Below are 13,523 nucleotides of genomic sequence, written 5' to 3'. Positions count from 1 at the left end.
GGATTGGACGGGACAAAGATAGAATGCAGTCGGAGACAGTAAGACTGGTGGGAGAACTGGGGAGGGGGAGGGGATAGAGAGGGAAAGCAAGGGCTATTTGAAGTTAGAGGCCCAGCGCAAATTGGAGGAACAGCACCTCATATTTTGCTTGGGTAGCTTACATCCCAGCGGTATGAACATTGATTTTTCTAACTTCAAATAGCTCTTGCTTTTCCTTTCTGTCCCCTCCCCCTTCCCAGTTCTCCCACCAGTCTTGCTGTCTCCGACTATATTCTATCTTTGTCCCACCCCTGACATCAGTCTCAACAAGGGTCTCTACCCGAAATGTCACCCATTCCTTCTCTCCAGAGATGCTGCCTGTCCCGCTGAGTTACTCCAGCATTTTGTGTCTACCTTCAATTTAAACCAGCATCTGCAGTTCTTTCCTACACATATCTTTCCTCTAATACCAGCTGGGCCACTTGATGCCCGGAAGTAGAGGCCAAGATGGGACATAGATCACAGTGCGGAAACAGGCCTTTTGGCCCACTGAGTCTGCGCCAACCAGCGATCCCTGCACACTAACGCTATCCTACATAATGGGACAATTTACAATTATACCAAGCCAATTGACGTATAAACCTGTACGTCTTTAGAGTGTGGGAGGAAACGGAGATCCCGGAGAAAACCCACGCAGCGGTAGAGTTGTTGCCTTACAGCGCCAGAGACCCGGGTTTGATCCTGACTATGGGTGCTTGTTTGTACGTTTTCCCCATGACCTGCGTGGGTTTTCTCTGGGATCTCCGGTTTCCTCCCAGAATCCAAAGACGTACAGGTTTGTAGGTTAATTGGCTTGGTATAATTGTAAATAGTCCCTAGTGCGTGTAGGATAGTGTAAGTATGCGGGAATCGCTGGTCGGCGCAGACTCAGTTGGCCGAAGGGCCTGTTTCCGTGTTGTATCTCTAAAACTAAAACTAAAATGACCTTTGGGCTGTGCGTATGGTTAGTGTCAGGTTAATAGTAAAGTCTAAGGATCAGTGGTCTTGTAACTTGCTTCTTGCTATGTCTTTCACTCGCGACAGCAGCTCTAGTGCACAGTCATCATTCACTGGTCCAGGGTTACTGAGAGGAAAGTCAAAAACCTTCTCATCTGATTTCTGCCCAGGGCACATGGATTTCTTAAGTGAGTGGAGCAGGCTTGGCAGTGATAACCTTCACCCTAGCAATAAACAGACTATTTTGATTACTTCTCTTTGTGCAAATGCTTGAGGGCTTCTAATATCCATGGAATCAAAAAGATGACAAAATCAGGAAGAACAACAGTGGTGTTCTCAGGCATTGCTTCATTGAATTTTCTTGTTCTTTTAAGGTGATATATGCCAGCAGTTTACAAGGGAGATTTTTGATATGTACAAGAATTATGCAGAGTACAAGGACTGGAGCTTTGAAGTACTGAACTACAAGCCTACTGACTATGGTAAACTGATTTCCTTTGATATAACAAAATAGTAGGCAATGAGTGAAGTTGACAGTGATTCCCGGGGGGGGGGGGGGGGGGGATAATAAGATAATTTAGTTAGAAAACAAACCTAAAAGTAAATATAAATAAAATAATATACTGAGCACACTAGTGATGACTTATTCACAAAATGCTGGAGTAACTCAGCAGGTCAGGCAGCATCTCAGGAGAGAAGGAATGGGTGACGTTTCGGGTCGAGACCCTTCTACTGACTGATGTCAGGGGGGCGGGACAAAGGAAGGATATAGGTGGAGACAGGAAGATAGAGGGAGATCTGGGAAGGAGGAGGGGAAGAGAGGGACAGAGGCACTATCTAAAGTTGGAGAAGTCGATGTTCATACCACTGGGCTGCAAGCTGCCCAGGCGAAATATGAGGTGCTGTTCCCCCAATTTCCGGTGGGCTTCACTATGGCACTGGAGGAGGCCCATGACAGAAAGGTCAGACTGGGAATGGGAGGGGGAGTTGAAGTGCTCGGCCACCGGGAGATCAGTTTGGCCAACGCGGACCGAGCGCAGGTGTTGAGCGAAGCGATCGGCGCTTGGTTTCGCCGATGTAAATAAGTTGACATCTAGAGCAGCGAATGCAATAGATGAGGTTGGAGGAGGTGCAGGTGAACCTCTGTCTCACCTGGAAAGACTGTTTGGGTCCTTGGATGGAGTTGAGGGGGGAGGTAAAGGGACAGGTGTTGCATCTCGTGCGGTTGCAGGGGAAAGTGCCCGGGGATGGGGTGGTTTGGGTAGGAAGGGATGAGTGGACCAGGGAGTTACGGAGGGAACGGTCTCTGCGGAACGCAGAGAGGGGAGGGGATGGGAAGATATGGCCAGTGGTGGGGTCCCGTTGTAGGTGACGGAAATGTTGGCGGATGATTTGTTGGATCCGCTGGCTGGTGGGGTGGAAGGTGAGAACGAAGGTGACACACTAGGGCGTCAGAGATGTCCTCATTCTTCAGGAAACGGGGTTTTCCCTCTTCCATTATAGATGAGGCTCTCACTAGGGTCTCTTCTACATCCCGCAGCTCCGCTCTTGCTCCCCCTCCCCCCCACTCGCAACAAGGACAGAATCCCCCTCGTTCTCACCTTCCACCCCACCAGCCAGCGTTCCCTCCGTAACTCCCTGGTCCACTCGTCCCTTCCAACCCAAACCACCCCATGCCCGCGCACTTTCCCCTGCAACCGCACGAGATGCAACACCTGTCCCTTTACCTCCCCCCTCAGCTCCATCCAAGGACCCAAACAATCTTTCCAGGTGAGACAGAGGTTCACCTGCACCTCCTCCAACCTCATCTATTGCATCCGCTGCTCTAGATGTCAACTTATTTACATCGGCGAAACCAAGCGCCGATGGCTTCGCTCAACACCTGCGCTCGGTCCGCGTTGGCCAAACTGATCTCCCGGTGGCCGAGCACTTCAACTCCCCCTCCCATTCCCAGTCTGACCTTTCTGTCATGGGCCTCCTCCAGTGCCATAGTGAGTCCCACCGGAAATTGGAGGAACAGCACCTCATATTTCGCCTGGGCAGCTTGCAGCCCAGTGGTATAAACATCGACTTCTCCAACTTTAGATAGTTCCTCTGTCCCTCTCTTCCCCTCCTTCTTCCCAGATCTCCCTCTATCTTCCTGTCTCCACCTATATCCTTCCTTTGTCCCGCCCCCCTGACATCAGTCTGAAGAAGGGTCTCGACCCGAAACGTCACCCATTCCTTCTCTCCTGAGATGCTGCCTGACCTGCTGAGTTACTCCAGCATTTTGTGAATAAATACCTTCGATTTGTACCAGCATCTGCAGTTATTTTTTTATACACTAGTGATGACTGATTGCCATTTAATTATTTTGTACCTCCATCAACCTGACCTCAAAACACCAGCGTCAATAGAAACATTGCCAGTCGAGAATAAATGCCGATTCAGGTTTTCCAAGATGGCACCTCACAACCTATCAACTCCCAACCAAATGGACTATGGACTGCTCTAAAATACTCTATAATTTGCTCTTTTGAAGAGACTTGGTTACCCCACAAAGTTACCCCACGTTGTACTCATCAGTATTACATTCCATCTGTCATTACCCTGCACATTTTACCAAATGCCTCTTTCTCTGTCTTACAATGTCTCTCAATATATCTCTCTGTCCCCCTGTCTCTCTCTCTGTCCCACACTCTCATATCTATCAGTCCCTCACTCTCCTGCTGTCTGTTTGTAGGTCTGTAGTTTATCCCACGCAAAGACTTCTTTGGTTAATACCTTGGCCATGTGCTCCGCCAACCTCGCCACATTCATACTCCTCAGATTGATATTGATATTTTCTCATCACATGCACCATTTGATGGTCTCAGCTACATCTACGACTTTCAATTTCTTCTAGTCTTGGACTGAGCTGTTGCCAGACCAAACTGCAAGGCGTCCCCTCAGGGTACAACTGTAGATGTTGGTAAGACTCGTTGGATTCTTGCTGAACTTCCTTTGTCTTTTGAGGAAGCATATACTCTCGCACTAATGTAGTAGTGGACTACTTAATTAATATTGCATTGATGCATTCTCTTTTACCTACTTCCCAGTCTTGCCTCAGGATTCTATACCATGGAATGTTGAATTCCTTGGTATAGACCTTTTTTTAACCATGTCTGTAATACAGGTGATTGGGTAACAGAAATTCTCCTTATGGAATGAATAAATCATGGCCAAAAGTTTGAGGTACAGAATAAAATTCACTCGCTCAAATTTTACATGAAAAAAGGTAAAAAAAGGTGAGGTCCACACATTGTTAAACACTCTGTTTAATCATGAACCAAATACAGCCCCGTCGCTCACACGCGCATGCCCGAGTTCAAATCCCAACGGCCAAATCCTTTGTTCTCCTGGCACACGACGGTCTCCCCCCCCCCTGACCGCGTGATTGGTCGGCCCAGATCACGCCCGGTCCACACGAGAGTTTGAACCCGACAAACTAAGGTTCGATACCAAAGTGGCTCGGCCCGCCACATGGAACCCCCCCCCAGAACCGGAGGAATGGAGGCGGTTAGGCTGACGAATGAGGCGGCCTGATCGCGTGCACGCTTCTCCTGTGTTCAGGGTCGCAGCTGGCAGAGTTGAGGGTGGGTACAGAAGTGTCGGTGGACGCCCTCGGTGGCGGGGTTGTGCCACCTGCACTGGTTAGTCAATGTCCAAGTGTGCCGGCTTAAGACGGTCCACGGAGACAGTCTCGTGCCTGCCGCCCATGTCGATGACAAAAGTCGTGGCACCGTGTTGCAGTACCTGGAAAGGTCCCTAGCAAGGCCTTTACAGTAGCATATGGTGGGAATCACGGTGAACAAAAACATACTGGCAGTTTGTGAGGGCCGGTGGTTCCTACGGGGGGGGGGCGAGTACATGGCGGGACTTCGGGACGGCAGAGAGCGTGCCCACCTTCTCCCGGAGACGTGTCAGCATCGTCGAGGGTGGTTCCTGATGTCCACGTGCTGCCGGGATGAAATCCCCTGGGACCGTAAGCGGGATGTCGTACGCCAGCTCGGCCGAGGAAGTTGCCAAATCCTCCTTCATGGCAGTGTGTATTCCCAGCAGTACTCACGGCAACTTGTCCATTCAGTCCGGGCCCGTGAGCCATGCCTTTCAGGATGCCTCCAGGTGACGGTGAAAACGTTCCACTAGGCCGTCGGCCTGTGGGTGGTAGGCCGTAGCGTGGTGCCAAGCAGCCGGGCCATTGCTGACCACAACTCGGAGGTGAACTGCGCACCGCTGTCAGAGGAGATGTACACACCAAAACGGGTGATCCAGTGGGCAGTGAGGGCACGTGCACACGTCGCAGCAGAGGCATTTGAGAGCGGGACGGCTTCAGGCCATCTTGTGCATTGGTCCACGATGGTGAGAAGGTGGGTGACACCTCTGGATGGAGGCAGTGGTCCCACGATGTCGACGTGAATGTGGTGGAAATGCTGGTGTAGCAAGTCGAAATTCTGCAACAGCGCCTTTGAAGTCCGGCAGGGATGCACGCTCTGGCCCAGTTGCCGACCTGTTTGCGCAACCCGTGCCACATGAAATTGGCCGCCACCAGAGTCGTTGTTGCCTGTATGGAAGGGTGAGCCAAACCATGAAGCATGTCAAAACTCCGGCGGCGCCAAGCTCGACTGTCACGTAGACACATTGCAAAGGAGCTTGGTGTCAGCAGGCCTGAATCGCACATCCTCCAACAACAGGCCTGAGAAGGCGGTGCGGTGCGGTAGGCTGGCATCTCCTCGTCCTCTCTCTGTGCGACCGCCTCGAGGAAGTAGCGGAAATGCCAGATGACCAGGTAGTGCGCAAGGAGCTCTCGGTCAAAAGCGCTGTACCTCTGCTTGGGAGGTCTCAGGTGACGACTGAAAAAGGCAAGGGGCCGCCAGCTATCATCGATCAGCTGTTCCAGCACACCGCCCACGGCTTTGGCATTGTTGAAAGCAGTCGTGACTTCATCGTCCCAAAGGAGGTCTCTCTGCTTTCTGACTAGGACCTTTAACAGCGGTTGCATGATCCCGGTGGCTGCTGGCACAAAACGGTGATAGAACTTCACCATGCCAACGAACTCTTGGAGTCCCCTCACAGTAGAGGGTTTGGGAAACTGGCAAATGGCCTCAACCTTGATCGGAAGGGGGACCGCGCCATGCCGATTGATGTGGCCAAGGAAACTGATCGAAGGGAGGCCAAACTGACACTTAGCAAGGTTAATGGCCAGGCTATGCTCACTGAGCCACTGGCAGAGCAGCCGGAGGTGTGCGCGGTGCTCCTGGCGAGAGCGGCTGGTGACGAGGATGTCGTCAAGGTAAATGAACGGGAAATCCTGCCCGCGGCCTACCATGTCCATAAGCCGTTGGAAAGCCTGAGCGGCGTTCTTGAGGCCGAAAGGCATCCGCAGGAACTCGAAGAGCCCGAAGGGGGTGATGATAGCTGTCTTAGGGATGTCGTCCAGGTGGACTGGAAATTGATGGTAGCCACGTACCAGGTTGTTTTTGAAAAAATCGTGGCGCCGTAAAGTACTGGATGTGAGGGACAGGGTACCGGTCGGCCGTTGTGAGGTCGTTGAGACGGCGGTAGTCCCCACAGGGCCTCCAATCCCCTGACGCTTTGGGGACCATTAGAAGCAGAGATGCCCACGGGCTCTGAGCGGCGCACTATGCCCATTTCCTCCATCCTGCGGAACTCGTCCTTGGCCAGTTAGAGCTTGTCGGGGGGGAGCCTATGTGCATGGTGGCGGTCCGGTGGTGGGAATATGGTGCTCTACCCCATACTTGGGGCTGGCCGTTGTGAACTGGGGGGTTAGAATGTCGGCGAAATCGGCCAAGATGCGGGCGTATTCGTTATCGGAGGAAGTCGCAGAGCCGAGATGCGGCGCAGTCAAGTCAGCGTGGCGCAAGGCGTCATTCCGGGAAAAGTCTCAGAATGAGCGAGATGTTGTCTCTTCACGTCGACCAGCAGGGAGTGAGCCCGGAGGAAATCGGCGCCCAGCAACGGTTGGGAGACACCGGCGATAGTGAAAAGCCAGGTGAAGTGACAGGAGCCGAAAGTGAGTGGGATCGTGTGGACTCCGTACGTCCTGATATTGCTGCTGTTGACGGCGGCCAGAGAAGGTCCCCGCTTACCGGAATGAGTGTCGGCTCCCGATGGGGGCAAAGGCTGACCTCTACTCCCGTGTCCACCAGAAAACGCCGCCCTGATTGATGGTCCCAGGTGTAGAGGAGGCGATGCCGCAGTAGCCGCTACTGGCGGCCGGCCAAGGCGTTTCCTGGAATGCGCGCAGGGTGGTCGGCATCGGCGGGCCTCAGAACCCCACCTTTGGTGGTAGTAGCACCACGTACTTTTGCTGGCATCGCTCATGTCAAGCTTTACCGCCGCACCTTCGGTGGAGGCTGGGACCGGCCGCTTGACCCGCCGAGGCCACGCCTCCATCCGGTTGATGGTGGCGCCATCCTGCTGTTTCACCTGCCACAGCACGTCCGCGCCGGCAGTTACCCGGCGGGGGTCGGTGAAATCCTCGTCCACAAGGAGCAGGCGAATGTCATCAGGCATCTGTTCAAACAGGAGGCAGGGCGCGTGGCCGTTCAGCAAGGCGAGCATTTCGCTCATAAGCGCGGATGGCTTGCGGTCGCCGAGGCCGTCCATGTGAAGGAGTCTGGCTGCCCTGTCAGGGCGGCTGAGACTGAAAGTGCGCAAAAGGAGCGCTTTGTGGCCCTCGTACCTGCCCGCAAATGATGGCTGGCGAAGGGAATCGATTATGCCCGGCAGTGTCCTGTTGCAGCGCACTGACCACGTAGTAATATTTTGTGGCATCGGCCGTGATCTGCCAGATGTGGAACTGGGCTTCAGCCTGTTTGAACCACACTTGGAGCTGTGATGTCCAGAAAATGGGCAGTTTAACCAAAACTGCATTCTGCTGGTCCAGGTTGCCGGCTGCAAACATGGTAAAAATCCAAAATAAGCCGTTTTGGATCGTCGGGGTCACCACTGAGGAGCGTCGTGTAAACACTCTGATTAATCATTAACCGATACAGCCCCGTCGCTCACCCCCGCGCGTGCCCGAGTTCAAATCCCAACGGCCAAATCCTTTGTTCTCCTGGCACACGACGGCCCCCCCCCCCCCGACCGCGTGATTGGTCAGCCCAGATTACGCCCGGTCCATACGAGAGTTTGAGCCCGACAAACTAAGGTTCAATACCAAAGTGGTTTGGCCCGCCTCAAAACCCAGTTTATTTTTCTCAACTTCAATTTCTGAACGCATGTGCAAAGGACATGGTTTTGCGTTACACAAAACTGAGATACAACCCGTTTTCTTGGAATAGAATATTAGGTCTGTTTATCAAGTTTGCGTCTGGTCTCACTGGCAATGGAGGAGGCCAAGGATGGAAAGGTTGGTATGGGAAGAGGAGTTAAAATAGTTAGCAATTCTGCTAGCTCATAATGATACGATATCGATATGGAAGTGGCGATATCTTAATCTCATTGTACTTGTACAATGACAATAAAGATATTGTATTGTATAGTACGCAAATATTCTACTTGGGTTGCATACAGCCCAATGGTAATTGAATTCACCAACTTCAGGTAATACCTCCCCTTCTCCCCTTTCTTTCCTTTGTTCTCTCTCCCCCCCACTCCATGCGCACACGTTTCTCCCACCATCCCATTCACCCTGCTCCTGTCCCCTTCTTCATATGCCGATGTCCCATCCCCAAGTCCCACATTTCCCTTTCCTCTTCCCGCGTCCCCCTCCATTCATATCCCTCCCTCTGGCTTTACATGTCACACCTCTTCTTTCATTATATGACACCTCTTTTGTCTCTTTTTCACTTCTAGCCTTTGTCACTTACTGGACCCATCTGTCAATCACTCCACTTCACCTGCATCTGCCTAACATTTTGCAGAAGTTGTCCCACCACCACCTCTCTTTTCTAGCTTTCTCCCCCCTACTCTAATCAGTTTGAATAAGGTTTCCATCTGAAAACATTGATAGTTGATTTCCCTTCACACATGTTGCCTGACTCGGTGAGCACTTTAGTTTTTGCTCAGGACACCAGCAGCTCCTATAACTTTGTACAGGTTGAACACTGATTTTTCGGCACCCTCTGCACCAGGGCCTTTCTGGTTCATCCGTTTTTCCAGACCACCAGAGGTCACGTGAATATGAAACAATACACCCCTGGCCCGCTAATGACACTCCTCCCATGTCTCTAAAGCACCATGCAGTGCCAGAAACCGAAATAAAATTATAAAATGTAATTTGAATGTGAATGGAATGACCTGCCGACCCATCCCCAGCTCCCACTGTGTCCCCTGCCACCTAGAGCTCCGGCTTCTGTATCTACCGATCACTCCCGACTCGCAAGGTGGACCAGCGAGCCCCTCTCAGCTGCAGCTGTTTCTTGTTGTCGGCAGTAGCTTTATCCGCTCCCCGCTGGTGCCTCCCCGTTGCTCTGTCCAGTCGGCCTCTTCCCCCAACCCCCCTCCTCCTCCTTCTCCCACCACCGCCGCCTCCTCCACCAGCCCCCAGAGTGGCTGACAAACTCCACCTTGGAAGCAACAGCAGGTGAGAGTGGAGGAAGGCCAACTGCAACCACGCCTCATTTTAAAGTGAAGAGGCACAAAGTGCTGGTGTCCATTATTGCCAATGACTGCAGATGATGGTTAATCGGTTCAATCTGTATATGCTTTTTACTGTTTTTCTTTTAGGAGGATTGCACCACGCCTCAGCATATATTTCAGGGGAGAATGCCTATCGGTTCTTAAGACATGAAGGTGGAACCCACAGAGTTCAGAGAATTCCTGAAGTAGGCCTGTCATCACGGATGCAACGTATCCACACTGGAACCATGGCTGTTATTGTTCTACCCCAGATTGATGAGGTGAGAGGTGACATACTCCTTTGTTTAATATATGAAGGGGGTGGAGGGGGGAGGGAGGGATGGCTGGGGCCAAATACATAGGAATACAGTAAGAGGCCTCTTACAATACCAGGCTTGTTCCACCATTCAATAAATATGTATCTGACCTGTAGATACAAAATACTGGAGTAACTCAGCAGGTCAGGCAGCATCTCGGGAGAGAAGGAATGGGTGATGTTTCGGGTCGAGACCCTTCTTCAGACTGATGTCAGGGGAGGGGGCGGGACAAAGATAGAATGTAGTTGGAGACAGGAAGACTGGGGGAGAACTGGGAAGGGGGAGGGGATAGAGAGGGAAAGCAGGGACTATCTGAAGTTAGTGAAATCAGTTTCCTGTATCTGATCTATGATCTTTCTGTATTCACAATATTTCCCCTTGTCCCCAAATATCCTATGATTTCACTAATGTTACTGTAAAAATTAGTAATTTAAAAAATATTTTTAAAAAATGAGTAATTGCTGTTTGTGGAAGAGAGGTTATGCAGAGTTTGTATGTTCTCCCTGTGACTACACGGGTTTTCTCCAAGTCCTCCAGTTTTCTCCCACTTTCCAAAGACGTGCAGGTTTGTGTGTTAATTGGATTCTGTAAATTGCCTCTAGTGTGTAGGACATGGAACCAGTGTTCTTGACAGTGGATAATTCAGTGTTCATATCATTGGGTTGTAGCCCACCTAAGCAGAATATGAGGTACTGATCTTCCACTTTGAGTGTGGCCTTGCTTTGACAATGGAGCCCAAGGATAGAAAGGTCAGTAAAGGAATAGAAAGGGGTTTTAAAAGGTTAGTAACTGAGAGCTCCAGCAGGCCATGGTGGACAGAGCACACTTGTTTGGCACTGGAAAGGACTCCTCTATTCTCTGTGCTCATCTCCAACCACAAGTCCCATATTTTCCTTTTATTCCGCTTACCCGTCTCCCCTAGTTCACTTCCATCCTTTTCAACTTTACATTTCTTTCCTTATCTGATACTCTTCTCCTTTTTACATCTAGCCTTTGACATTTACTCCACCTAGGTTCTAATCGACCCTCCTCCAACACCTGTATCCATCTATCACTTGCCAGACTTTGCTCCAACCACACCTCTTTTTTAGCTTTCTCCTGCCTACTACACTCGGCGTGAAGATGGAAGTCAATCCAAAATGACACCAGCCTATTCCCTCCACTGATGTTGCCTGACCCGCCACTCTAATTCCTCTACTGATGCGACCAGTTCCTCCAGCACTTTGTTTTTCACTGAAGATCCCAGCATCTGCAGTTTCTTGTCTCTACAATACTCCAAGTGTGATCTCCCTAATAACTTGTATGTGATGTTCCAACGCTTGTATTCATGCTCTGAATGACGAAGGCAAACATGCCAAACATTTTCTTCACCACAGACACAAAAAGCTGGAGTAACTCAGCCGGTCAGACAGCATCTCTGGAGAAAAGGAGGCGGTTCCCGGTCGAGACCCTTCTTCTGACTGAGTATGAAGGAGGGCCTCAACCCAAAACGTAACCTATTCCTTTTCCCCCAGAGATGCTGTCTGACTTTCTGAGTTACGCCAGTTTTTTGTGTCTATCTGCATCTGCTGTTTCTACACATCTTCTTCACCACACTATCTGTGTCACCGTGTTCAGGGAACTATGTACTTATATCCTGGATCTCTCTATTCTGCAACACTCTTCGGGACCATGCTTTTTACTATGGAAGTACTGCCCTGATTTTACTTCCTAAAAAGGACTTGAACTTGTTCTCCTGAAATCCAAACCATCCACAAGTGGGCCATTCTTTTAGAAGACTAAATTTAGTTTAGTTTAGAGATACAACGCGGAAACAGCCCCTTTCGCTCACTGACCAGCGATCCCCACATATTAACACTATCCTACACACACTCAGGACAATTTACACCTACACCAAGCCAATTAACCTACATACCTGTACGTCTTTGGAGTCTTTAGTTGAACACATCTGAGAGTTATGAAATATGGTGCTGGAGAAACAAATTGGATATCTAGTGGCATGAGTGGACAACACAATTGTGACTGGAGACAGCTAGTTCCAATCATGTGGAACTACAGATCACTTTGGCCATTCTTAATCACGTGTGTGACCAAAAATGTAAAAAATTGTTTAGGCTCAGAGGTCAAATATGACTGGTCACGTGAGTGACCTCACATGGTCAAACACGTGACCAGTCATATTTGACCTCTGACCCTAAACAAACATGGTCAGCATAACATATAAAAATTTCATTTGATAAACCTTGACATATATAAGTCATACTAGACCAAGTGGACCCGTTGGACCCATTCCTCGTGGAGGGGGAACAGGGAAGGGGAGAGGGTGTCGTCACTGAGTGAGCCCTGGACTCGAAGCCTCTCCAGTATTGGTGTAGCACCCTCAACCCCCCCCACTCAATCCCCCTTATCCCTCCCTCCCCCCACTCCATCCCCCCTACCCCACCCGCACTTGTCCCTCCCTTGCCCCCACCCCCCAGCCCTGCCTCCACCCCCATTCCCCACCCCTATTCCCTCCTCCCCTATTCCCTCCTCCCCGCTCCCCCACCTCCCAACCCCCATTCTCCCCTCCCCCCACCCCCACTCTCCCCCTACCCCCACCCTCCCCTCCACCCACTCAGCCGCCACGCCCACTCCCTACCATGGAGCTGCGAAAGGCACTTACCAGTGCCTGTGCGTTCAACGCTGACTGCCGACGTGCAAGTCTCTGCCGGGGCGGGACTAAGATTGGCCCAAGTGATCTGTTGTTCCACATGATTGGTACTAGCTGTCTCCAGTCACAATTGTGTTGTCCACTCATGCCACTAGATGGACAGTATCCAATTTGTTTCTCCGGCACCATATTTCATAACCCTCAGATGTGTTCAACTAACGACTCCAAAGACGTACAGGTATGTAGGTTAATTGGCTTGGTGTAGGTGTAAATTGTCCCGAGTGTGTGTAGGATAGTGTTAATGTGCGGGGATCCCAGGTCAGAGAGCCAAAGGGCCTGTTTCTGCGCTGTATCTCTAAACTAAACTAAATTTAGTCTTCTAAAATTGTTGTGCAAACTGAATTGTTAGAGCTGTGTTTACTTGGAAACCTCAAATAGCTAATGATCTGCTCTCCGTATTAGTTAGATATTCAAGTAGATGCCAATGATCTGAGGATTGATACATTTCGAGCCAAAGGAGCAGGGGGACAGCACGTAAACACGACAGACAGTGCAGTGAGAATTATCCATATTCCAACAAGTGAGTAGATGCATGTTTTCCCACGCAACTCTTGTTTTTTCTTGCAGAAATGTTTTCCCATCTAAGGCAGAATTTGTACCAAAGCTTAGCGGCTTCTACTTTCGAAAATGTTGACTTTTACTCGGGAAAAATTGAAAGCAAGTTATATTTTAGTAGTATGTTTGTGGATTCTTATAGGTTAAGATTTATCTCCAAGCCAACAGAATGAGATTCCGAAGTTGCAGTCAAATAGGTCTGCTACAGATTTAAATTGTGTCAAAATCTAATTGACACTGATATTTACAGGGAGGCAACAACCACCCTCCCCCACCCCAAGAAAACTCGGAGAAGGTTATCCAGTTAATTGCCACCTGATTAGATTGGCAGTCAGCCAATTTGCTATACTAATAAGATATGA

The 13,523-nt window shown here is 50.3% G+C and overlaps 1 protein-coding gene across 1 annotated transcript in view; it reads left to right on the top strand.

Moving 5' to 3' along the window:
* LOC144598819 (peptide chain release factor 1, mitochondrial-like) overlaps window positions 1-13,523 on the top strand; it is a 30,377-nt gene that overhangs the window by 7,709 nt on the left and 9,145 nt on the right. Inside the window, exons 5-7 of the mRNA XM_078409274.1 lie at window positions 1,350-1,457; window positions 9,688-9,860; window positions 13,009-13,126. Of these exons, the coding sequence (XP_078265400.1) occupies window positions 1,350-1,457; window positions 9,688-9,860; window positions 13,009-13,126 (399 nt within the window). The remainder of the gene's footprint in view (window positions 1-1,349; window positions 1,458-9,687; window positions 9,861-13,008; window positions 13,127-13,523) is intronic.

This window comes from Rhinoraja longicauda, chromosome 12 (assembly GCF_053455715.1).
Source record: "Rhinoraja longicauda isolate Sanriku21f chromosome 12, sRhiLon1.1, whole genome shotgun sequence".
NCBI lineage: Eukaryota > Metazoa > Chordata > Chondrichthyes > Rajiformes > Arhynchobatidae > Rhinoraja > Rhinoraja longicauda.
The sequence above is the reverse complement of the archived record's forward strand: the minus strand, read 5'-3'. Positions and strand labels throughout refer to the sequence as shown.